This window comes from Rhinichthys klamathensis, unplaced genomic scaffold (genome assembly GCF_029890125.1).
Source record: "Rhinichthys klamathensis goyatoka isolate OS25496 unplaced genomic scaffold, OSU_Roscu_1.1 h1tg000296l_1, whole genome shotgun sequence".
NCBI classification, from domain to species: Eukaryota; Metazoa; Chordata; class Actinopteri; order Cypriniformes; family Leuciscidae; genus Rhinichthys; species Rhinichthys klamathensis.
Window position 1 is genome coordinate 1,304,237 of NW_026606815.1, and position 26,688 is coordinate 1,330,924.

The following is a 26,688-nucleotide window of genomic DNA, read 5'->3' on the forward strand; positions in this document are numbered from 1 at the left end:
AACAATCATCAGAATGTATGAAAAGCCTCCACTAGGGGGCAGGGGACCTATGAAATCAATTTGAAGGTGGGTCCATGGCCCCTGAGGTCGAGGGGCATGTCCTAAAGGAATCTTTAGCTTTGCTGGGGAATTCACTTTAAGACATACTAAGCATCTTTTACAAAAGTCATTGCAAGAAGCTCTCAGCTTTGGCCACCACCAGGTTTTTGAAATCATTGCATGTAAATTCTCAGGACCAGCATGTGCCAAACCATGATACAGAGACATTAGTTCAGTTCGAGCAGAAACAGGACAAACAAAACGGTCATTGAATTTCCATAATCCTTCTGTATTTTTCTTTGCACCTAATTTTGTCCATTGCTCTATCTCTTCAGGGTCATCCTCTGAATAAAGTTCAAAAATGTCTCTAGAGGGTTCACTCTCCTGGGGAGCAAAAGCCAGCACACTCACGCATGTCTCAGTCAATTTTGCAGCCTCTCTGGCAGCAGTATCAGCCGCTTGATTCCCTTTGGCCTCTGGAGAACTGTCAGTGGAGTGTCCCGTGATTTTGATAACAGCTCCTGCTGCAGGGAGATCACATGCAGCCATCAATTCTTTTACCTGGTGCTGATGAGAGATGGGGAGACCAGCCGTGGTTAGAAATCCCCTGCGTCTCCAAACCGGGCCGAAGTCATGAACCGTACCGAAGGCATAACGACTGTCCGTGTAGATATTGACGCGTCTCCCTTTGCTGTGCTGTAATGCTCGGGTTAAAGCAACCAGCTCTGCCACTTGAGCCCCTCCCCCTGAAAGAGAACCACAGTCAACAGTTTCACCATGTTCATTTACGACAGCCCAGCCTGTGAATCGTTTCCCCTGTTCATGAAAGCTGGAACCATCCACAAACAAACTCATGGCATCGGAAAGGGGCTCAGACTGGAGTGGGCTTTGGCTGTCTGTGTCAATCAGCCGTGCGCAGTTATGGACAGTTCCTTCGTCTGGAAGCAAGGAGGCAGGGTTTATAGCAGTCTCAATGTCAATTTGTATCTCCACATTTTTACTCAAAAGAGTGGCTTCCCATTTAGCTCTTCTTTGGTTAGAAATAGATCCTAAACGAGTGTTTGTTAGCAGTTTCAAAATCTGGTGTCTGGAGTGCAGAATCACCTTTTGATGTGTCACAATGTTCTCTGTGGTTTTCACTGCCCACTCGGCACAATCACATATCAGCAGACATGGATGTTGTCCTGCCATGGAAACAGGAATAGGAGTAGAATAGTAGCCTACCATTCCATACGAACTTCTTCCTGGAACCTTTTGACCCAGGGCAGCAGAGTAGGATCTGTTTCCCACCCAGGTCCACAGATGGAACGGTCTGGTTGCATCAGCATGTCGCAGTGCTGGGGAGGAAGCAAGAGTTTCTTTGATACTCACAAAAGCCTCCTCCATCTCCTCGGTCCACTCGATCAGATCTGCTCCAGGTTTTCCTCCTTTCAGTGCCTCTGTGAGTGGTTTAGAAAGTTCAGTGTATTCACAGACATACTGGCGGCAGTAATTCAAAAGACCCATTACTTGCCTTAGACCAGTGACAGTATGTGGCTTTGGAAGTTCAATGATAGCTTTAACTCGTTCAGGGGTGATGCGTCTGCCATGCACCCCAACAATCTGTCCAAGATAAGTCACTTCAGGCAAAGCTAGCTGTGCTTTCTTCAAATTCACTTTGAATCCCCCGTTTTGGAGGGCATTCAAAACAGTTTGGACAGCAGTCAAATGTTTGAACTTAGTTGGACTAGCAATCAGGATGTCATCCACATATTGCAGGACAACCGATCCGTCATTTTCAATTTGTTTTCTTACCGGATCGATGAAGGATGCTAGTACCTGATGAAACAAGGTGGGGCTGTTGCAGAAGCCTTGTGGAAGCCGACTCCAGGTCCATTGGCGACCCCTGCTGGTAAAAGCAAATTTCCCTTGGTCCTCCTTGGCTAAGGGACAAGTCCAAAAACCGTTAGAAATATCAAGAGCAGTAAAATAACAATGTTCAGCTCCTATTTCATGAAGGATAGTTGCGGGGTTGGCCACCAGAGGGTGTACTTTCTCAGAAATTGAATTTAAAGAAGTATAGTCAATCGTCAAACGCCAAGATCCGTCCGCTTTTCTGACAGGCCACATTGGAGAATTAGTGGGAGAGGAACATGGAATGATTATTCCCCGCTCACTTAACTCATCCACAACAATGTCAGCTCCTTCCCTAGCTTCATTTTTCAAAGGATATTGTCGTTTGGCTACATGCATAGGACCTGGGATGCTCAGTGGCTGGATCTGTGCAAGACCACAATCATATTTGTCTTTGGCCCATACCTTTGGGAATTTTGAAATTATGAACTTCCACTCAGGACGAGTTTCAGTGAAACCAACAGGTTCAGCCACTGCACATCTCTCATGGTGGGGCCCAGAGTGAGATAAGCGAATTGTTTCATTGCAGCCGAGCACGAGCTTATCCCTTGAAAGCAAAACATCAGCTTCGAGTTCTTTTAGAATGTCAACACCGATAATAGTCCCCACAGTATTCTTCCCCACCCAAAACTCAGTCCAGAACACTTTGTCAGAATCAGAAAGGGTTAGAGGAACAGAAACAGATTTGTGAAACACCTTTTTGCCATTTAGGCCTTCTATATACAAAGTTTCAGAAGTGATCTCAAGATCGAGATCAGTAATCGATACTGTAGCACCCGTGTCAATTAAAGCAATGCATTGCCGGCCTCCTAACAACGCGTTTATGAATGGACGGGTGTCAGCATAATTACTATTACCGGAGGCCGCTGACCCCTAGTCCCCACCTATCAGCTGTTTCAGCTTTGCAAGATCAGCTTGAGACAGAGTGACAGATGGGGAAGCTTCTTTTTTATCATTTGAAGCATTATTTTTGTTACCTCCCTTTTTCCCGTTTCCTTTATTCTTGGGTCTACGGCAATGTTTCGCAATGTGACCTTCCCTTCCACAATTTCTACATTTAGCAACTGACTTGGGACAGGTTCGGGAAGTGTGGCCTAACTCATCACAGTTATAGCATGTCACATCATTGCGGGGAGGGGCCTCCCCTTCAACTGAAACAGCAGCCGCTTTCACAGTGCTCACAGTATCAGCATCGCATGCTTGCATACGGCTCCAGCTCACAGAGCACCAACGGAGCAAATCTGCCCACATTTGGATATCAACAGCACTGTTCATCAACATATCTTTGTATTGCTTATTCAGACCGCCTGTGGCTGATTCGATTACTATAGCAGAATCAAAATCTTCATCATTGTTATTAGCAGCACAGTAGGTCTCATATGCAATACGGAACCGGTCCACATATTCTATCGGGCTTTCACCGGTTCTCTGTTTAATCTGGGTCACACTACTCCACGGAAAAGAACCCCGACCCAGCAATTCTTTCACAGCTGTTTTATAATCAGAATAAGCCACACAAAACTCACCCCAATTTGCAGGGACCCGAGGGAAAAAGTTCACACCCTGGACAGCCCTTAATTTGGAAGAAGGAACTAACCCTTCGACCAGCGACTGGATATCAGCAATGCCTAGATTTTGTTGCCTAGCAACAGCCTCTAGCTTGTCCCATAGACTTTTGTTTGGGTTATACAACTTAAAAGGTTCCAACCCTGCAAGCAAACTGTTTTTCTCAGTGGGTGTGAGTCTGACCCATTGACCATCCTCACATCCTGCACCCATTTCAATATTCAACCCGGCCCAGTTCGTGTGTCGAATCGGGGCGGCGGATGCAGTAACATTAGGTTTAAATGCCTCCATGGGAGTCAGATTAAGATTTTTGACCCCAGAGTTATATTTAGTTTGTTTTGCTTGCACAGAAGGAATCTCTGAACTGTAGGGAGGGGGAGTTGCAACAGCCACATTCAACAGCCCGCGTACCTCAGCGTAGGGCCCACTATTTTGGTTATCAGTCTGTCTGGCAGAGCCTGAAGCGGCAGCCGCCTGAACAGAGTGAGAAGGGAAAGAGGGGGCGGAGGGAGTAGGAACTTCCTCCTTTTTTACAGCCTTTTCTGCCATTTCACACAATGCCTCAAGCCCTTTGCTCAAACTACACAGATCACTGCCTATTTCATTCCCAAGGATTTTAGCCATCCTGTCACGTTGGGCAATTAAACTCTTCCAACCATTAATCATGTTCGGGATTGCCTTTTCAGGGGTTAAGGGAATTCCACCCATTTTACAAATCCATGAATAGGCAAACACGGACAAAAACTTCACTCTGTCAGCCTCTTTCTTTTTTTGCAGCCAGTCAATCTGTTCTGTGACTCCCCAATTAGCATCAAAACCCTGGCTGACCATTTTCTTAATCAGTTCTGCGTATTTTTTTGATTTGAGCGCATCAGAGAAGAGCTGTTTACAGCATGCACTCTCTTCAGCCTCATCACTTGGGTCAGAACAAATTGAGATAACCTTTTTATCTGTCATTGTTGGTCACAGGTGAAACTCACCACAGAGAATGTTCTTAGCAGCAAAAATGTTTTAGCAGCGAATTGAAAAATATGTTTTAAATGACAAGTCTGGACTTCTACACAAAGAAACCACAAAGTATTTTTCACTCACGACTCCCGATCATATATTCTGATCCATGCCAATTTGGGTCATAATTTATTTAAGGGGATCGTTCTTGATGCATCCCTGGCAAACAACCCTGTCTCTGTTACTATATATATATATATATATTTTTTTTTTTCTAACTAATTTCTCAGTCCCTAACTGCCTAATCCACTAAATTCGGGGATCCCCTTTCTGAGATGGAAGAGATATAGTAGGATCACGGCGCCCTGGACCTTCAATCCAGGGACGTACTCTGCTGGGGTGTTGCTATATCAACAATGCCCAGTGGGGCCCCCACAGAGCACGCTTCGCTTGCGCTGTCTGCTCTTGTTAAATTTTTAAACAATGCTATCAGCGACTTCCTTTTATACTTTAACCTTCAGTATAATTAATCTTCACTCTCCTCATCGGAGTGAAGCTCTTCCGTTCCCCTCCAAATCTCTTCCATTCAGACAGACCTATAGCCTATAATATAATAAATCTTCCTACCTTGTTTGTTGGTTTGCCAGGGGTGTCACCTCAGAATGATTGCCCGCATCCTCCACCAAACTGTTAGGGGGGTAACAGTTTCAGACCCAGGACCAGAGATGATGAAAGAAGACCAGGAGTCGTGATGTTCAATCAAAGAGTAAAATTTACTGAAGAATAGTTTGCAGTTTAATTGGCAGAGTCAGCGTCAAAGTCTCACGAGGAGGTCGCAAGCTAACTCTACCTTACATGAAAATCGTACACCAGTTATACTGTTTTCAAGGGCATACATTACATAAACATTCACTTCTGATTGGCTCAGAAGACATAAAGCCTAAACAATTACACATAGATAGAAGGGTACGTTGACATCAATCAAGATAGCTGTCATCCAAGTCACGAAGATCCAGTAATGACCTCGGAGGGCCCATCGAAAAGCGTCATGAGACCAGCCACCCCATGTCATGAGACCTGCAACATACTGATAAAACCTTCCATCCTCAGAGAGAAGAAATAACAATTACTTTACTTCTTGAGAAATATATGTATGAAAGAAGTAAAACAAATCATAGAATCATACAGAAATTGACCCCTGCCCATTAATAGGGTCAGCAGAGAAACATGATCATATGATGAGGGTTTTCTTTAAGTTTAACACACTCATTAGTATACATACGGACAAAAAGCCTGTATTTAATGTTCTTGCTCAGGGCCACAGAAGATTAGTCCCAGACATCATAAGACATTCATGAAAGATAGGCCTTCACCCAACATTCAGGAAAGAGGTGCATTCAACAGAAGTATGAATAAAAACTATATGTGAATCATTTATTGCGTATAGGAATGATTATATAACTTGATTAGTGCTTATTATAGTAATAATGTAATCATAAAAAAGGATATACATATAGTTAAATTGAAGAGGCAAGGGATTCTGACCCCAACCCTTCAAAAGATTGGACATCGAGAAGAGTTGGATATAGTTGAAGACAAAAGCAGACTTTAAAGGGTGCATTTAAAGAAATGTAAAGCTGATTAAGGTTTCAGAGACCTTACTGACCTCTAACATGCACCAGAAAGCAGCAGAGAAACAGTCCAAACAGCTTGACGTCTCCTCTCATCTGAAGTCCATAAGCAGCAGGATAGAATAGTCTTCACATTTGAAGGTTAATTTGATAATTCTGCAACTGACAGGTTTTTTTTGTTCAACTAATCAGATTTCATTTTATCTACACTAATATTTCTCAGTATTTACCTCAGAAGAGTTAATAATAAACCTTACAGAGGCCAATGAATCATACACATTAGATTTTATCTGTCATTCTACATTTTGAAAGATCAAATTCCTCAATAAATACATCTAAGTTTCTGTTTTTAGCAACATGGCAGGAATGTCAATAAATTAAATTGTAATTATTCTAAAACTTTGACTTACTTACATTACATGGAAGTCGCTAGTAATAAGTGACTAACAGTCCATTACATTCAAGGTATGTTTTTATTCAGTTCTTTGATTCCCTAGGAATTAAACCCATAACGCTGTCATTGCTAGCACAGTTCAACCAAAACTGAAAATTGTCATCATTTATTCACCCTCATGTCATTCCAAACTAGTATGTCTTTCTTTCTGCTGTGGGATCTTTCAATGTTTTTTTGGTAGATGATTGGAAAGAAAAGCATCAGAGACGGGGGATACAGCGATGTCCTTTTCAGAGAGGTGGAGCTCTGTTCTACTTTATTGATTGGTCTGCACATTTCTCATCCACTACTGAGGAGACAGAGTGATACAAACATTGGATTTCAAAATCAGGGGACAAGTTACTTTTTTTCAAGTCTTGATTCAGAACGGACCAGAAAAAAAGAAAGTCACCCTTGCAAAGCTAAACTGGAAATAGACTGACGTGATGAGCAGTTTTAATTGTCTTTAAGATTCAAGTTTCACCATATTTGTCAATGCCATTGTAAACACTTGACATCCCATTAAAACAGGATGAATATAACATTGATGCTGAAAATCATAAAAAAACGAATGTGGAAAAAATCCAAACATGAGCTCAACATTTGTTTTTTAAACTTCTGAAGAAAACAAAACCATTAGATTAAAATAAAGATCAGACTGGTGGTGTTATTTGAACAAAGCAGAAGCACATAAAGTGGAAAAAAGCAGGATCAAGAGATGCCTTAAGATATCAGGGACCCCCATTAGCTTTCATCACATTCAACTATTTCTGCACTGAGTTTATTCACTTTCAGACAGATATTTAGATCTCTGAACGAGTGCAGCAGCTGAGATAAATGGTACCGATTTAATATGCTTAAAGTAAAAAAAACAAAAAACATTCCCAATGCAGATGGAGTAAGTGACTAAAACATGAGCATATCTGAAAGCATTCCAGACCTCTGCATGACATTGAATAACTTAGATTACAGGTAGTATGATTTTAAGCTTCTCAAAATTACTAAGGAAAAAAGTGCAACAATGGTGCAGAGATGTACCAAGTTTGATACTTCCTTTTTTTTGTCTTTGTATTTGTTTTGTGGTCTAGGAGGAAAAAAAGAACAACAAAAAAAACCCAACACATTTTGACAGAATACACACGTCATACGTGCTCCTTTATGATTAGTAACAGAGGACTTTCCCCCCCCAGTAACATTATTCTTCAAAAAGAAAAAGGGTTACTGGGGAAAGGTGGCGGACCTTGTACAACCTAAGCAAAGCCCTGTAAGAACGGTAGGCAAATTAAAGATGACGAGTTGTGTCCAACTGTCAGACATTCAACTGTAGGGTCAAACACTCTGAACAGATCTGCAACAAGCCACTGCTGACGATTAGAACCAAGGCGAAAAGAAAAGCGAGAGAAAAACAGAAGAAACATTCATCTCATATCTGAAGTTTTACTGTGAATAAGACTCCTACAACAGAAAAGGCTGATACCGTCTTTCATTTAGTCCTGTCCTCCTATAACAGTTGATGAAAGATTGTGACTTCCTCCCTGAAGTAAAAGGGCAGAAGACATCTCAACAGTGCTGCATAGACAGGGTCCACATCTGAGGGGGCAAACGTAACAAAGTCCTTTTTGCGTTTCGTTGGGAGTAGTTTTGATTAGACCATTACTTTCAGATGTGGGAAGTTCAATGCTCTTAACCCGAATGACCACAAAAATTCCCACGCGTCTTGTTCCATCCATTCATCCAACTGGGATAAATTTAAAAAGCAAAGTTAAAATGCAGAAAAAAATTGTTAAATGAAAAACACTGCAAAAGGTTACTCTCTATTTACATACATTGATTTTTCTTTTTTTTTAAAGACAAACAAAATCTTTACAGAAACAAATTTTCAGAAAACAAGTCTCTTTACAAGTTCTTTTTAATCCTTTTGACTTTCCACGTCTCAGATTTTTTCCACGATTTTGTCCAGTTCTTATCCCCAAACGGGCCAAAAATCAAAGCATCGGTTCAATCCTGAAAATGAGTGGCTCTAAGCAATGCTCTCTCTGACCACCAGTGGGCACTAATTAGCACCAAACGTACGACCTCCTCCCCAGTAGAACCTCACTCTCGAGAGGCAGTGAGTGGGATTCATAAAGACAGCGAAAGAAGAGCGATGGTGAACAGGAGTGAGGCATGGACGCTTGTGTAGGAGAGGGAGGCGGGTCATCTGCCTCAGTCGTCGCTGTCCGAGAGGGTCTCGTACTGCTCTGACAGTAGCGGTGGCTCTCTCTCCCAAGCTCGCGCCGGTGCCACAGGGCCAGAGGCGCCACACTGTGGCTGCTGCTGGGACTGCATGGAGGGAGATGGGCAGGCCATGGAGGTGGGAGGGGTACTACTGAGCATGCGCATGGTCAGGGGGTTATAAGGAAACTGCATGGATCCTTGGCAGGAGGAAAGAGAAACAAACAATCATTTTAATTTCAACAAATGTAGCTCTAACAAAACATTTTAATCTAACAATCAAGAATCAAGTAGCTGACCTGTGGACGACGGCCGTTCCTCCCAAGCCCAGGTGGGAGCCTGTCTGTGGTAATCACCCTCCGAATGAACAGAGGACACAGAAGAGGGACGCTCTCCGGCAGAGTATGCCTGGCCTGGGTTCGGAGACTTTGATTTCCTGCTGCTAGCTTTGCTCTGAAGCTTCTGCCTTCCAGCTGTGGAGGTAGAAAGATGGACAAGCACGTTAGCAGTTTGGTCTTGAATGATATGCAAACATTCAGACTAGAGGTATTGATGATAACCGTGATACTTAAATTAAATACTGGTGTCATGTTGATACTACAAATATGATAATATAAATAATCCAGAGCCAGTAAGCATCTGGTTGACATGTCAATTAGGTGGTTGTACTCCAACCTTAACACTAGTTACCACCCAACATTTATACATTTACATTTATGCATTTGGCAGACGCTTTTATCCAAAGCGATTTACATGGCATTTCAATCAGTTCTTGCTTTCCCTGGGAATCGAACCCATTACCTTGGCGTTGCAAGCGCCACGCTGTACTGTTTGAGCTACAGGAAGGCCATCATAACAGAAAATATGATGACGCAGTGTGTAGCTACAATTGCCTCACAAGATCATGATGGACGAAATGAGAGACGAAAGCAGGACACTACCTGCACTTGAAAAAAATCTGTGTGGGAGTTTTTTGGATCATGTAAAAAAATACGAGGTTTAAGACTGAAAGAAGTGCCAAAATTATGGTTTTGAACAGTTGTACAGTCTCCCTACATGCGTATTTTGAGAAAACACTAAATAAATTTGAATATGATTTTGACTGATAGCATTATATTTTATTTCTAAAGATATTGTGATATCAAATTCCTCAGGCCATGATAACTGTGGTGAAAATTTGATCATGCCAGCCCTAATTCAGAGTGATTCTCCAATAACCAGTATTAGCCTTGTAATTTCATTTTCATGTTAATAAGCTGACCCACAAAGCACTTTTGCAGAATGTTCTGTTTTAGATCAAGTGTATGTTCATTGATGTGTATTTAGAGTATGAACCTGTGTTAGGGGACGGGCTGGCCTCCTGTCGGCTCTCTGAAATGCTGCTCATGCTTCCTGAAGTATTTCCTGTCCCCAGGTGAGCCTGCTGGTGGTCCTCCTGCTTCTCCTCCATATTCCCCATTAGAGCCTTCCTGATGATGTCCTCCAGACCCAGATTACTGGCTGGATCACTAAATGAGTGGTTTCTAGGGTTTACACTGCCTGTACAGGACAACACACACACACACACACATTGGAAAATTTGAGAATAATTTAAGAAGCGTTTAAATCTTGTGTCAAACTATGAAACATGAAAATACATCAACTGACGTAAATGGCATGTCAGGTAAGTTCTTTATGGTGAAATGAATAATACTGATAGTTGTGAAACTCACTTGATGATGTTACTGCTGGGAGATTGAAGATCTCTGTGCCTGGCTGAGCATTACCTGTTCAGAGAAAGGGCAAATGAGAGGTAAAATTAGGTGGCAATTTATTAGTGCAGTGAAGTAAATATCCTGAGCTTGAGTGGGAACAGATCTCTGACAAAATGGGTTTGCACTTTCACTGACCGACTTCTGCTTTTCGGAAGATCTCCTGCTTTTTGGACATAACCATAGGAGACGTGCTCTCCAGTTTGGTGAAAAATGAGGGCAGGTAACTGCCACTGCCTGGGGAGCGCGAGTCAGTCCTGAAACAAAAGAAAGATCAATGATCACCCCAGTGAAGAATAGGGTTGGCCAAAAATCACACAAAGACAATAAACAGACAACAGTCTGAATATTCAGGTACATGGGCAGTCCAGTTTGCTTTACTATTTCATTTTCGATTTAGTGTTTTTTTCCCTTAAACTTAAATGTAATAAAAAAAAAAAGTGTAAATAAAGGCTCATACACCTAGTAGTGCAGAGAGACAATGAGTTACTACCTCTGTTCGGGGTGCTCATGCTCTCGTCTCTGACTCTGCTGCATACTGGCCTCCTGTTTATCTAACCCAGAATAGCCCTGAGGAGGAGAAATGGGCTCATAGCTGCCCTCGACAAGCCCTCGACCTCGATCAGGAGACCTGCCTGGCCTGAGAGAGACAGAAAGATAAGAGACTGCTGCTGGGGCATTGTTTTCAGTGTATAAAGCATCTCACGCATTTTGTAAGGGTTTTTGTAAGCATTAAAGTGCCCCAACTATGCCATTTTAAAGTTTCCAAAACTTTAAGGTCTCTCGCTCGCTTTCCCTCTCTGCCCTACGCGGTTTGGAGCACAATCTCTGTCTCGCGTGCGCGCTCTAGATTCCGGGAGATTTTAACTAATTTGCGGCATAACTAGTCGATCACGAGTGGCTCAACGGGTAGATATGTAGATAAACATCTTCCAGGCATTTGACCGACCAGGTTGACACTTCAGCGTGAGAAATCGGGGGTGTGGCGTGTGAGACCAATCAAATGCGTGAGAGTTGGCAGCTCTGCAATTCCAGTATTCAAGTCCTCATCCTTTTGAAGTGCATACAAAGCAGATTGGCAGTGCTGAAAACAGTCTTCTCGAAATGTCAACAATACGAACCAAACTCTTCCAGGCCTCAGCTAAAACTACAGTGTTTGAAGGCAGACAAATTAGACGCCATTCACGGGCAGGCAATGAAGACCATAGGCTGGCATTATGCAAATGTATTACATTGTTACATACATTTGTAACAGGAAGTGAGACTGGAATTGCTGACGACTAGTTTCAGCAGTTCAGAATCGATTCTTTTAGGAGACAATCACTTTATTTGTAGTGCATTTTAAATCTTTAAAAAACTTAAGACATTTAACATTAACAAACATCTATATTTCACACTGCATGCGTAACATAACTTTATATATAACTTAAAGGGCTTTAAAGAGAATGTCAGTCATTCTGTAACTTCAGCCAGATGTAGTAACTGAATTACATACACGCTTTCTTTTTAAAATCCTGGCCTATAAAGATACTATTGCACCGAAGGTAGTGTCATATTTAGAGATGGGGTAAAAAGAGCAACAACAGTGTGTGAAGTTGAAAATGGCATTTAACTTGAAGGATTAATCTGCTTCAATCTCAGCTTCCTACTTCACATATATGGGCTGCCCTGTAAATGTGCAAAATGGAAAAGCAGAAAACACTTTCTGACACTAACCATATTTATTTTTTGGCAGTTTCAGAGCCTATAGCTATCACAGAGAGAGACATTTAAGGACACCTAATTCAGTAATATATGTCAGGAAACAAGAATATTTTACCATTCCATTAAACAATGTCTTTTAAGTTCTTTGTGTTCTCAATGTCGGTTGGGTGTGGACATACACAAATACACACATACAGTATTGTTTAAAAGTTTGTGTTGGTAAGATTTTTGTAATGTTTTGGAAAGAGTCGTTTATGCTCACCAAGGCTGCGATCATTTGATTAAAGTAACAGTAATAACAGTAATATTGTTAAATATTATTACAATTTAAAATGTAATGTATTATAATATTTTTAAATGTAATTAATTCCTGTGATGGCAAAGCTTAATTTTCAGTGTCACATGATCCTTCAGAAATCATTCTAATATGCTGATTTGCTGCTCAAGAAACATTTATTATTATGATCAATATTAAAATTGATCCGCTTGCTGAGTGCTGCTTAATATTGTGGTGCATTTTTCAAGATTCTTTGATGAATAGACGTTCAAAAGAACAGCATTTATTTGACATAGTAATATTGTATAACATTATAAATGTCTTTATCATCACTTTTGATCAATTAACGAGTCCTTACTGATTAAAAATATTATTTTCTTAAAAAAAAAAAAAGAAAAATCCATACAACCAATCCCAAACTTTTGAACAGCATTGTATCTGCATGCGTTCTTGTGCGGCTTGTGAGTGTTTCTGTACAAATGACTAATTTAAGTAAAATCTTGGCTTTCATTTAGCAATTTTGTTTTTGAGTCGATGGGTACCTGGCTCTTGGTTTATCGGAAGAGTTCTCGGGAGATACTCTGCTTGGTGGTCTCTGGTGGTGTGTAGTTGGAGCTGGGTTTTCTGGGCTATAGCGGTTAGGGGGTTTAACTCGACCTACAACACCTCCCATACCAGAGCTCTGGAATGTGGAGGAGAGTGAAGAGGAAGGCAGCGAAGTGGATGATGGAGGAGGATCCTGGCTCTTGGCAAAGTCTTGTGTAATAATGTGCTGTGAGAGAGAGAGAGAGAGACAGAGAGAGAGAAAAAGAAAGTGAGGGCAATGAAGGAGGTGTGACATGTGACAAGCATCAGGAGTAGGAGTGCAACTTACTGAAATGTGGTCAGCGAGGGTCATGATGCGGTGTGTTTTAGGGACGGGCCCATAACTGTCTGCTTGTGAGGAGGGGGGCTGGTGGGGTGCAGAAGGTCCTGAATCTCCTGACTGCCTGTACCGGCTAATGTCAAACCTCATTCCTACACAACACAAGATCAGGTCAAAGAACTGACAGAAATGACACTAGGGTAAATCTCACCAAAGATAATTTGTATTTATTTATTATTAATTCCAATTATTATTGATTGTGATTGTCATTACCGTAAGTGCATTTTTTATTGTAACAGAGTAAAAAACAACAGATTTTAAATTAAAGGCAGTTTATAAGAAATAAAACCACAATGAATGAATGTTCCTTAATATCTTTAGTAATATATTTTACACACAGAAATAGGATTGAGATTTTCTTTGAGAAAATGTGAATGTGGCCGTAAAATGTCTGTCACAAAAAATAGTGTTACAATGCAAAAAAACGTCTAAAAAGTAATAAAAAAATTCTAATATAAGCTTATTTTGCACAAAAAAAATTTATGGTATGATATAACCTGGATATGTCCCTAAAATATTCAGAGATTCACCCCATCTACATGCTCAGTTTCCGGGCTTGTGGAGGCTTCAGGGCTTTTAAGTCTCACCTGTGGTTGGCTGAGAGCCCTTTTCTGATGGGAAAGGTGCTTCATTCTTCTCTTCTCTCAGGGCTGGAGAGTTAGCAGGGCTGATCACCTCAATTCCCCCTTGAGCCTCATAACGACTGGATGACACTGAAGGACATGCAAATATGCTGTTATAGCCTTGTAAGTAAATAAAGCTGGTTTGTTAGTGAGAGAGGGTGTGCCATCTACACCTTTAGCACACTGTTTTCAACCTACTGAGTAGATTACAAAGTTGGCATTAAAGCATCCTTCTATCAGACTTTATAGTAAGTCACAGAAAGAGAACAAATTACATTCCCGTGGTAAGAACTTCACTCCCTATAATGGAATTACCCTGTCAAATCTGAGGTCAAAAGTTTGCCATTGTTGTCAGTTTTAGTTCCAGCTGGATCACAGGTTGTGCTTTCTAGGTTAGGTCTCATGGCCTCAATGGCACTGGTCATCCCATTAAGTGTCCTGTTAATGCCTTCTGTTAGTAAATCCCTAAGTTCATGCCTTGTATTTGTCTTACGAGTTGTCTAATTTCTCGAATCATTATTTTGCCTCTGAGCAGGATATAAAGATGTCAACGCCACTGTTCAACTATCACACATCTAACTTATGGTGAGACTCTGTTGAAGTGACTGCGGCAATTGCTTCCTGTTTGCTCTGCTTTCTAGTATGTACATTACTTTTAAATGTTGAAAAGTTTGGGGTCGGTAAGAATTTCGTCATTAATACTTTTATTTAGCAAGGATACACTAAATGGATCAAAACACTGTAAAGGCATGTATAATGTTACAAATGTCTATGTCCAATAAATGCTGTTTTGAACTTTATCAAAGAATCCGGTTTCACGGTTTCCAGAAAAATATTAGGCATCCCAACTGTTTTCAACATTGATAATAATAAGAAATGTTTCTTGAGCAGCAAATAATCATATTAGAATTATTTCTGAAGGATCACATAAGAGACTTCTGTCAAAAACATTTAAAAATATTATTGATCCCCAACTTTTGAACGTTCATGTAAATTTGAGTTATGAACAGTGAAGTGTTACGTGATTTCTGGTTTTAATACATTGATTATCATTATTACACAAAATGTAATTATTATAAATGTAATTAATTATAATTAAACTTTGTCTATCTGATGACACTCACTGCTGCTGGAGGAGTCAGAGCTCTGTGAGCCTCTCTCACGGGAATCCTTATCTGGGGCAATCTGGCGTGTGATGATGACATCAATGAAATTTGCAGCAGTTATGGTGGTCTTCCCATGCGTGCGCAGCTCCTCCTCCATGCGTGACTTCGTAGGTGGGGCTTTCTCTTTGCTCCCTGCAGCTCCTCCACCCTCTGCATACACAGGATGGGAAGGTTTCCCACCAGGAAGTGACACGTCCCCATATGGCGATTGCATGGAACGGCGCTCCACCTCCTGTGACTCCTGTGCTGCCCGCCGTGATGACATCATGTCATCATCCCGGGAGCTACTGTTACTATGCTTGCTCTCCTTGACTTTCGCAACATCCATCTGCGGGGCAGAGGCAGCAGCGTCCACCAGGGCGGCGAGGGCGTCAGCTGCATTGTTGTATCGGGAGTTGGCTTGAGCTGCAGATGCTTGAGAGGGCATTTGCCTGGACAAGCAAAAGTTCCACGGTTAATAGAGAAAAACTAAATTTTAAAATCTACAAATCAACAATTACATAAAAAATAAGAACAAAAAATTAAATAATAAAATATAATAAATATATACTACAAAATATAAAAGCTCATACAAATTAATATACTAATAATATAATAAAAAACTACATAAGCTTATTATACAAGTTATTCCAATCATATCATTAATTTATAAAGCACATTACAACTGCACATGCAGACCACAATCACCATGCAAACATTAAATACAAATACAGTAAAACAAAAAACAAAACAAAATGAACTATTAAGTAGCACTTAAAAACAGCCACTCGAGTGAGGCCAAAATTGGAGATATAATCACTCAAACGCAGCCAGGCCGGCGTGTTCGGAACTAATTTCAATTATAAAATAAAGGCGTGACAGGACACTACATAAAGCCAAAGAGTGAATAAAAAACAAAACAATTATCTCCTGGTTTCAAAGGAAGATACATTTGTGTATTGTCGGCATAAAAGTGTCATATTTAAAAAATAAATAAAAAATAAGATAATCAAGCCCAGAGGTGGCATATACAAAAGGAATAAAATAGCAGGGTTTCCGCTACATTCATTCTGCCGTGGTGGGCCGCCACACTCAAAATCATCCCGCCACGGCTGCAGCTTCTCGGTCCGATATTGTAGGCCTATGTGTTATTGTTAAGCCCCACTAAAGGCATACAAAACATTGTAAAGCACCATAAAGTTTTCGCACTATATTCCAAGACTTCTAAAGTCATTCAATAGCATAATGTGAGGTAAAAATGTATATTTAAGTCGTTAAGTTAAAGTTAATGGAAACTCATCTCTCCTCATTCTCCATTCAGCATTCAAACAGCACGTCACGATCGGTTACGACAGTAACACGACGACACTCTCCTCAAGATCAATGTTCCCATTATTATACTTTATTTGTAGATAAAGGTCTACTCTATAGTTTGCATAAAATGACTTTATCTTGCTGGAGTTTATAGCGCTTTCTAAATCATATTCCTTTCTCCTGGGTGTTTGTTACTACAGCACTAGAGTAGAGAGCACTATGAATTCTTCTTCATGCGCACTGTAAGTTAACTGAAATGTAAAACTGTTAAAAGAAAAGGCTCAATAAACTGTTGCATAGATATAATACATTAAGCATGGACAGATATAATCTCTTCGCTTTGTGCTTTGAACTTTTCAATGTGAAGCGCTGCACGCTGTGACTTCGTGTTGCTTCAAGTGCATCATTCTGCGCATGGGATGCGCATAATCGCTTTGCCGCTCTTATTGGCGCCTTTCATGTTATAATGCTTAGGGGAGGTTTAAACACCTGGGATAAGGGGGCGTGGCCAATGAGAATATCACTCATGGGCGTGCAGAGTTACTTGAATCTATGATTATGCGACGAAAAAATGCAGATTTCTGTGCTGTGACCCGCCCTAAAACCTGATCAAAATTGGTCTTAAACCTCATTCTTCCCTAACAACGACATTAACTGTTCAAGAACTACCTTTTCTAAAAAAAAAAAAAGATGCAAGGTAGCTTTGAAATGGGCCGATAGATCTTCAATTCTACAATAAAAGCTAATAAGTTAATATAATACAAAAAAGTGTATGTGTGGATAATCAATTTTAGTAATGAACTAATTTATTAGGCTGATGTCATGAATAGTGTGTATTGCTCACATGAGTGGGGTAATGACGCTCTTAGTGTTGGTGCCCTGGAAGATGCTCGGCCGCTGCTGGAGGACGCCCTCCTGTGATCGCACGGAGGGTGAGGTGGAACGCAGGAAACTACGGCTGCCTGGTCGGCCAGGCTGTTCAGGACCTGCAACATAAACAGAGATAAGTCCTGAGAACACTGGCAGAATAGCTCAGTTTGTTAAGATGGAGCAGAGTGGATCATTATTGGTGCCATTATTTCCTTCGATGTGTCAATTATTCTTACCTCCACGCATATATTCTACTGCGGCGCGTTCCCGTTCTCTCTGATCTCTCTCTCTTTCTCGCTCCCGTTCTCTTTCCCTCTCACGTTCCTTCTCTCGCTCCCTCTCCACAATGGCTGCAGTGGCACTATGATGGGCAGGATGTCCTGTGGGGAGTGAAGAACAGGCAACACATAAAAAACAAACAGGGGTTACAATCAAACGGGCCCATTACATCTGCTGTAGTTTGCTGGGGCCAGCTGTGTTACTGTAAGAAAGGGATAGAAGACAGCTCCATGATTTCAGTGATGCAAAATTATTGTGTGGATATATAAATGGATATAAATAACTCTGGCATTATCTATTCCAGTGGTTCCCAAACTTTTTAGAGTGGTGTACCCCAAAACATTTAATATCCTTCTGCATACCCTCTCTTCCACTTACACTGCTGTCACACCTTTCCCATTAAGGTACAATATTTGCCCCCTTAAATTGATTTTCAGGTGCATTTTTTCCCTTTTATGAAGACATTTTTTTTCTAACCCTATAAAATGTGTGTCATGTTTGTCAAATTCTGAAAATTCCATTAATTTATTGCTTTATTTATTATAACTAAATCAATAATTTCAATCAAATGAAATCAGTATAAACAAAAGCCATCTTTCCACTGCAGTGGGAACAAGCTACATCTAGATGTATTTACACAGTTTAATGCTGCTCAGAGGTGGCCTGAACGCAATTACAATATCTCATAACATTATTTATGCCAATGTTTTAAAAATGTTCAATAGAGAAATATGAAATGATGGTAAAAACGAAGTGATAATTTTAAATATTAAACTAAAGCAAGCTACTGTCTCGATGAGTGAGTCATCGAGTCATTCATTCAGTAATGAAGCAAGTGGCTATACTTATGAATGGGTCATAATTCGTAAGGAAACATTGAAGTGTTGGAGAAGCACAACAGTTCTGCTGTGGCTTTCATTGGAACTATTATTTTGTTGCAAAATAGAGCAAACAATATTGACAATACTATTTACAAATGTACGTCACTTTATATAACCTTTTTGTTTCTTGAACTGTTGTATAAAATCAATGTAACATTTGCAATCGTGGGTATATTCGGGAAAACTGCATTCTTGCTTGTATAATAAATGATCAACATTAGAAACAAGAACTCATACAGGGTATGTTTCTGTATTGAAGAGAGTTTGAGTCTTCATGTACTCTCTGTATCTATACTTGTTCTTCATTCTAGCAAGTGCTAAATCCCCCCTTTTGCAAAAGTACATTGTCGAGAATTACTGTAATGTATTGCGATTTGCTAAGGCAGAGACACTGTATGAAATAATCATATGCACAGACCACAATTTTGACCACAAAAGATGAGGTGATTTGATTGGATGTCATGTATTTGATCTTTTACAGTACTACCATTTTCCTATTTTTATACTAGGTGCGCCACTTTGCTCGTTACAAATACATGCTAAAGCCCCGTACACACCAGGACGAATATCGGCGCGCGTTATTCGTCAGCGTTTTTCAACGCGTTTTTTGTGTTCACACCTAAGCGATTTTCGCTAACGTTGAGCCGAGTGAACATGCAAATTCATTCCCTGACATTAGATGGCGCTTAATGTAAAAAAGAAATAGTCCTATTTTGTAGTCGCTGTCGCGTTTGTCATAGTTCTTTATGTTCCGACACCAACGAGACCAGCAGCTCTACATTCATCTTGCCTCGTCTTATTTCCTCCCGGCAGTGTAGACCATAGATATCCATAATAAAGGCCATATTTGGCCAGCAGCGCGGACGAGACATCTAGCCTTTATTATGGAAATCTATGGTGTAGAGTCGGGGTCACCAACCCTGCTCCTGGAGAGCTACTGTCCTGCAGATTTTAGTTCCAACCCCAATCAAACACACCTGGACCAGCTAATCAAGCTGTTCAGGGTTACTTGATAATTACATGCATGTGTGTTGGAACAGGGTTGGATCTGAAGTCTGCAGGACAGTAGCCCTCCAGGAGCAGGGTTGGTGATCCTTGGTGTAGACTCTACTTGGCGCATCTTCTTCGCCGTTACGTATGTGTGCTCAGCAAGACCGTTTTGTTTGAGCGCCCCCAAGTTGTGTTTTACTGTAACTTCAGAAGCTCCAGATACGTGAGCAAAAGCGCCAATCTCATTGGTCGGATAGTTTTTGACGCGGCGCGTCAAACCAAAAAAAAACGAACCTGAGGCGTTTTTAAAAAAAATTACGCTTTTACGCGTGGCGTTTTTCGCGTCGGTGTGCACACTCACATTGGCGCCCTTTGTTTAGTCACGAGGCGTTAAACGTCGGCGAATATTGCGGTGTGAACAGGCCTTTAGTTTTTAGGCTCGTACACACCGGGACGAATATCGGCGCGTGTTTTTCAACGCGTTTTTTGTGTTCACACCCAAGCGATTTTCGCTGTGATGAGCCGAGTGGACATGCAAATTCATTCTGCAATACCACTCCATAACATTCTCTTTTATTAAGATGTAGATGTAGTCGCTGTCGCGTTTGTCATATAGTTCTTTATGTTCCTACAGCAACGAGACCAGCAGCTCTACATTCATCTTGCCTTGCATCTTCCTCGTCTAATTTCTTCCGAGGAAGATGCAACTTATTTCTTCTTCGCCGTGTATGTGTGCTCGGCAAGACCGTTTTATGTTTTAGCGCCCCCAAGTTGTGTTTTACTGTAACTTCAGAAGCTCCAGACACGTGAGCAAAAGCGCCGATCTCATTGGTCGGATAGTTTTTGACGCGGCGCGTCAAACTAAAAAAAACGAACCCGAGACGTTTTTTAAAAAAAAGACGCTTTTACGCGTGGCGTTTTTCGCGTCGGTGTGCACACTCACATTGGCGCCCTTTGTTTAGTCACGAGGCGTTAAACGTCGGCGAATATCGCGCGCGAAATTCGTCCCGGTGTGAACAGGCCTTTAATGTTATTTTAATGTGGGGTAAAATTAAATGAAAGGCAAAACTCAGCATTTTGTTTGCGCACTCCTTCGGTCACTTCAAGTATGCCAGTTTGGGAACCACTGATCTATTCAATACATTTTGAACCATTTAATATATATATAACAATGACGTAACTAACAATTTAACTACAAAACCTGCTCACAAACAAACATGCTTCATCATTGTCTTTGTTTAAAAATCTTAGAATAATTTCCAAAGAATATTTAAGCTGTGTCCCAAATTACGTACTATACACTATGCACTTATACACTATATACTCAACCGTGTAGTGTATGAACTTCAGAAGTTTATTTCGTCTTTCAACATCGGAGTCTGACAGCCCCTCCCCCTCCATACTTAATTAAAGCTGCGTAATTAAAGTGCATGAAGTGTCCAACGTACGGGTACTTAAACTGTACTTTTTCTTTTAGAATTTTCAGTGTGAACGCACTACTCGCACTATTTATACTACAAAATGGCATTGAATAGTGTACAGGTATGCGATTTGGGACGCAGCTTTAGTGTCTTTATGCAATCACAAACTGCTGTTGATGTAACAGCCACATATTACAACAAATGCAATTCAGATCAATCAATGGAAACATGGTATTTTGCAAAAAAAAAAAAAAAAAACTACACGCAACATACTTGGTCTGTGAAGTGTGCATCGCTACATCAGGTGCTTCTAGTGTTCGGGTGCTTTGTTGGTTACAATAAAGCAATCAAAGTAGCATAGCGGTGGATCTTCATTTGATATTAAGAACTTTACATGAGATGAAGACTGAACTCAATAGTTTTCTATATTTGTTTTTTTAAATTATATATAGTGCAGGTTACTCCCTAAAAGTATTTTGCCATGGTGAAATGACGTGACCCTGACTAAACGTCAGAGAGAATCCTCACGTTCATAGGCTGCTGCCTCTGTAGATACGCAAGTAGCTTGGTGTTGTTTGATGCGAAGAGTGAAAATGAAAAAAAAAAAAAAAAAATTTAACTAGTAACACTGGTATCGTGCTTTACTAGGGAAGACAACAGGAGAATCAGCACCCGTAGGGCCGAGGAAACAAAAAACTTTGACAAGACAAAAAAACTACTGTAAACCTTTATACAGCATTCACAAGGTGGAAAGATTTGATGACACAGAAAATCCTGAGTAGAGATGCCAAAGAAAGAAAGAAAAAAAAGCTTGATTTATTCTTAAAGGAAACCCAGGTATTTGTATGTTTCGTATGCACTCTGTATGTAAAGACATGGACAAAGTACATGGAATGATGTTAAAGATCAGCTGTTGCAGTACAACACTGACACAGACTGAGATTCAATGAGCCATGAAATGGTTCTAAGCATATTCACTAGGGATGCACGATGATATCGGGACAACATCGGTATCGGCCGATAAAAGCTTAAAATGACCATCATCGGCAGATATGAATATTACTGCCGATGAGCCTTGCCGATAGGTTGGCGTGTTTCCTATGCGCACGTGACGCGAACGAAGCATGAGCGCCAGCAACTTAAACTTCCAACTAGGGGTGTGCGTCTCACGGTTTTTGATCGTGGACGATTAAAATGTCTCCACGATCTGCTTTTGAAGAAAAATCATAGTATCGTGCATTCTATCAGTTCAATTCTGGCGCCTTCATCTCAACATATTACTGTACAACGCGACGTACATTCACATCACATCACATGTAAACGCAGAGGTAGAGTTACACTCACGGACACGGGACACCGCAATTCACAAAAGTTCATTATTTGCATGTGCGTCAAAGTCTTGCTAGGTAAACATATCATTCACGTGCTGAAGCGCTGTTCTAACATGCGCTTTTCTGAGCGCGTTACACCCAACGCTCACAGGAACTAAAAGCCTGTCACAGAGTCTGCATACTGGACTAATCTTTCGAGTCTTATTGCACTGATACTGTCAAATACACACACGGTTTACATAAACAAAGTTGGTTATGTCTAAAGTGAAAGCAAACTGAGAAAATCTGCTTGTCAAATGCGTGTATATAAGACGTGTCGCGTGCAGCTCTTAAAGAGACAGTAATAATATGCTGCCGCATGTCCTTAAAGAGATACTGCACCCAGAAATAAAAATTCTGTCATTATTTACTCACTCTAATGTTGTTCCAAACCTGTATTCATTTCTTTCTTGTGCTTAAAGGGATACTCCACCGTTTTTTCATATTAAACTATGTTATTCTCTTATCTAAGACGAGTTAATACATACCTCTCTCGTCTCAGTGCGTGCACTGAATCGCTCTGTCGGGCGGAGAACTTTGAGAGCAGTTAGCTTAGCCCTATTCATTGTATATGGGCCAAACAGAGATGAAGTTAGAAGCGACCAAACACATCCACGTTTTCTCTATTTAAATATAGTTACACGACTAAGTATGGTGACTCTAAATAAAATGTGGCGCTTTTTATAAGCGGGTAAAATGGATAACTATAATGTATGGCGGAATAGCACTTATTGGGAGCACTTCGACTCGGCGCTGTAATATCTTCACTCGTGAAAAGTCCTCTCCCCCCTCTCCCTCTCCCTCTCCCTCTCCCTCTCCCTCTCCGTCAATAGAACCAACGTGACCTGCACGCCTGCAGTAGTAGTAGTTTTTTGTGCAGAGTGACGAAGTATCAGGGAGAGGGAGAGGGGGGAGAGGACTTTTCACGAGTGAAGATATTACAGCGCCGAGTCGAAGTGCTCCCAATAAGTGCTATTCCGCCATACATTATAGTTATCCATTTTACCCGCTTATAAAAAGCGCCACATTTTATTTAGTGTCACCATACTTGGTCGTGTAACTACTCGTGTAACTATATTTAAATAGAGAAAACGTGGATGTGTTTGGTCGCTTCTAACTTCATCTGTTTGGCCCATATACAATGAATAGGGCTAAGCTAACTGCTCTCAAAGTTCTCCGCCCGACAGAGCGATTCAGTGCACGCACTGAGACGAGAGAGGTATGTATCAACTCGTCTTAGATAAGAGAATAACATAGTTTAATATGAAAAAACGGTGGAGTATCCCTTTAAATATACTATGGAAGTCACTGAAGTACAGCAACTGTTTGGTTAGCCACATTCTTCCAAATAACTTTTATAATTTCAACAGAAGAAAGAAACTTGAGAGAGTAAATGATGACAATTTAAATTTTGGGGAGAACTATCTCGTTAATGTTAATAAAACAACAAAACACAAAGAGGAAATCACTCACTGCTCTTGACTGAGAACTTTAATAGAAGCTTTAATAAGCTTTTTTTGCACTTAAAAAAAAACACAAATATATCGGTATCGGGCAAAATTAGTCTGAAAATATCGGCATATCGAATATCGGCCAAAATCCAATATCGTGCATCCCTAATATTCACACAGAGAGCAAATATATCTAGCAATTACTTTTTGTGATTACGTTCTCGGTGTGAATAGATGTTTAGACTGTTACGATCTACTTACCTCCAGACCACATGCATTCCCAAGACAAGCTTTAAATATGACACAACGGAGGCCACATTTGCCTACACTGCATGCACAGGTGGGCAGGTGCAGACAGGATCTCAGGGGAAGTAGATGTAAGGAAGTACTTGCACCAATTGGGAGTTCGACACTTTCGTTGCCTTTTTAATTCCGACTAACATCCTACATATTTCTATGTACATCTTAAGATACAATCTGTTCTAGAACATATCATGCAGACAATGATAACAGCAGTTCTCTTCGTTTTATGTAAATGTTAATAAGCTCAACCTAAACCCTCAAAATGGTACAGAATGTGTGTCAGCACCCACAGAATTCAGCAGGAAGCCTGCTAAGTTCATTAAACTGATCTGAAACCCAAGGTCCAATCCAAGCGGGTGTGATATTAGTTTCCTATCTTGGGTAATTTGATAATTACGGGTTGTACAGACGTCACTACTTCTAACATTCAGGTCCAGACGGGTTAAAAAAATTGGAATTGGGTCAGTTGGACTCTGGACTAATTTTATCAGGTCTGTTTGGGGCTGGGTTTTTCCTTTAAATTTTTTTTATTTATGCACGTCAGGTTCAGGTAAGAAGTGATTTGGCCAGGTACAGATTTTTAGGACTCGTGCTGTTTTGTGTATCATCACAATCATCACAATTAATTTAGACCAACTCACAAATCAGATGAAATGTACTTATTTTTGCCGTGACACTGTAGATTTAGTAGTAGCGCACTGCCACCATAGTGGTGTAGAAAACGGCTGTAGTTAGTTTTAGGTGGAAGAAAGCATCTTTAATAAAAGAGCAGCAGCGAAGGGGCGAGTTTCTAAAGCACCACCACCACCACCAGGACTATATGGGGAAGTTCAGGTGTTGGATAGGAGAGGAGGGGAGGGATCCTCACCTGAAGATATGGAGGCAGGGTTGAATGCCCTAGGAGGGAAAGGGGTCTGAGGTCCAGGGATGTAGGTGATGCGGTCCAGGGAGGGGGAACCTGTCCCCCCAGGGTGAGGTAACAGGATGGTAGGTGGCATCTGGGCTAGATCAATTATTCCTTTTACAGACAGAAGCAAAGGGCCAGAGGGTGAGCATCCACAACCAATCAGCTTCAACTTTACTTAGAGCCAACACCCTCTACTGATCTTCTAGAAACATCTTATGACTAAAACACTAGAAGAATTTAAAAATTTGAATGAGCTCATCAATAATGTATCAAAGGAGTTCAAATTACAATAACAGGATAGGACAGGGCTGAAAGCTGGCTTCCACAAGCTTTTCACTCTAAGCAAATTAACTAGCAACTAGAACTAGCAATATGAAGCAATGTATTTTGTGAATTTAGACAGCAGTACCTGCTAAGGGTCTGAGGGTCAAACTCCTTCAGAATCTGCTCAATTATTAAGAAACTTCTTATCATTTTAATGCAAAATAATGTCACATCAAACCCAGGTCAAAGTTTAACAGGTAACCTTGTTCCTGGAGATGTTACAATAGGATGCAGAGTGAACATATGTAACTAGAAAAAAGGGGGCCTCTTAACAGGAGTCTACAGGACATCTAAGGAACAGCCACAGCCCTAGATTTAACAATCGCATTGAACTCAATGAATTGACAGCGTGCAAATAGAATTTGTTTAAGGGTCGTTTGCTTCTGATGGTCTGGAAAAGGTTGCCACTAGTTCACACAAACACAATATCTACTGACTACATTCTTCGTTTGATCCCTTCATTCACTGTCACAAACACACACACACACACACACACACATACACTTAGACAATCATTGCCCCTTACCTCTAGCTGGTGGGTATGGGATGCCAATGGACGGTTCACGTGGTGACAGTCCCCTCGCAACATCAGGGCGCGGTATGACCTGCATCTGCTGCGAGGTGATGTAATCGTTCAGAATGGTTTGCCGAGTGTTCTCCATGGTGTACAGCTGGTAAGTGTTGGGGTAACCTGTAGGCGACGGTTGCCGTTGGAACATGTATGCTGCTGAGATATACAGAGGAAAACAAGGACGAGAGGTGAAAAGACAGCTGTTCTTGTCTTGACGTCAATGGTGCGGATTTGCCACAGTAGAGTTGAGCAGGAAATGCTATTACCTAATGCATGAGAGCAGGTTGAAAAACCAAAACATGATGTTTACCAATGAGATGGGAGTAGTGCTTTTAAGAGAGAGTCATTACTTAGAACAATCAATTAATTTTGTGGGTGACGCATGAACTGTTTTTCGTGCAGGCCTGTTTGTAGGAAGCATGGTTTCAGAACAGAACTAATTCACAGACTTTTCTCTGGTGACCTATGCTGGACTCTAATCTCATTTGTTTTCATGACTCTGGCCCCTGGAAAGATCCCATAATGCCTTAAATTACCTGGTTCCAGGACTCTGTGGTGAAAGGCGAGGCTGGGGTCCAGGTGTGGCGCCAGGTGAGTCCGGTACACCTCTCCAGGTACCACAGGTCTGTGGTGAGGGTCAAAGGGGCTGTGAGAGCCATGAGGGTCAGCCCCGGAAACAGGTGACTTGGCGGGAATACTGTCTCTCTGGGTTGGTGTCAGTGCGCTCTTCCTCTCGTGAGAAGGTGGCTTACCTGTTGTTATACTTCCTATTTAAGAAAAAAAAAAAATAATCAGCAAGATGACCCGTGAAACTGACTGCTAGACGTAATCTATAGGAGCAAGAAAACGTTTAGAGTA

At 41.0% G+C, this 26,688-nt stretch overlaps 1 protein-coding gene across 13 annotated transcripts in view; it reads right to left on the bottom strand.

Moving 5' to 3' along the window:
- Positions 1–6,755: 6,755 nt before the first annotated feature.
- Positions 6,756–26,688, bottom strand: part of ncor1 (nuclear receptor corepressor 1) — a 119,858-nt gene continuing 99,925 nt past the window's right edge. For 9 of the 13 annotated variants that reach the window (XM_056270052.1, XM_056270053.1, XM_056270055.1 and 6 more), the window contains 16 exons: positions 26,367–26,597; positions 25,786–25,986; positions 24,897–25,046; positions 17,570–17,713; positions 17,308–17,449; positions 15,129–15,601; positions 13,969–14,094; positions 13,331–13,473; positions 12,999–13,228; positions 10,969–11,115; positions 10,614–10,732; positions 10,437–10,490; positions 10,060–10,263; positions 9,024–9,197; positions 7,783–8,924; positions 6,756–7,686 (listed from right to left, as the gene is read on the bottom strand). In XM_056270052.1, coding sequence (XP_056126027.1) covers positions 8,716–8,924; positions 9,024–9,197; positions 10,060–10,263; positions 10,437–10,490; positions 10,614–10,732; positions 10,969–11,115; positions 12,999–13,228; positions 13,331–13,473; positions 13,969–14,094; positions 15,129–15,601; positions 17,308–17,449; positions 17,570–17,713; positions 24,897–25,046; positions 25,786–25,986; positions 26,367–26,597 — 2,747 coding nt within the window. In that variant the 3' untranslated portion in view covers positions 6,756–7,686; positions 7,783–8,715. Of the gene's footprint in view, positions 7,687–7,782; positions 8,925–9,023; positions 9,200–10,052; positions 10,264–10,436; positions 10,491–10,613; positions 10,733–10,968; positions 11,116–12,998; positions 13,229–13,330; positions 13,474–13,968; positions 14,095–15,128; positions 15,602–17,307; positions 17,450–17,569; positions 17,714–24,896; positions 25,047–25,785; positions 25,987–26,366; positions 26,598–26,688 lie in introns of those variants that run through there. The other 4 variants (XM_056270051.1, XM_056270062.1, XM_056270057.1 and 1 more) reach the window with 3 other exon arrangements.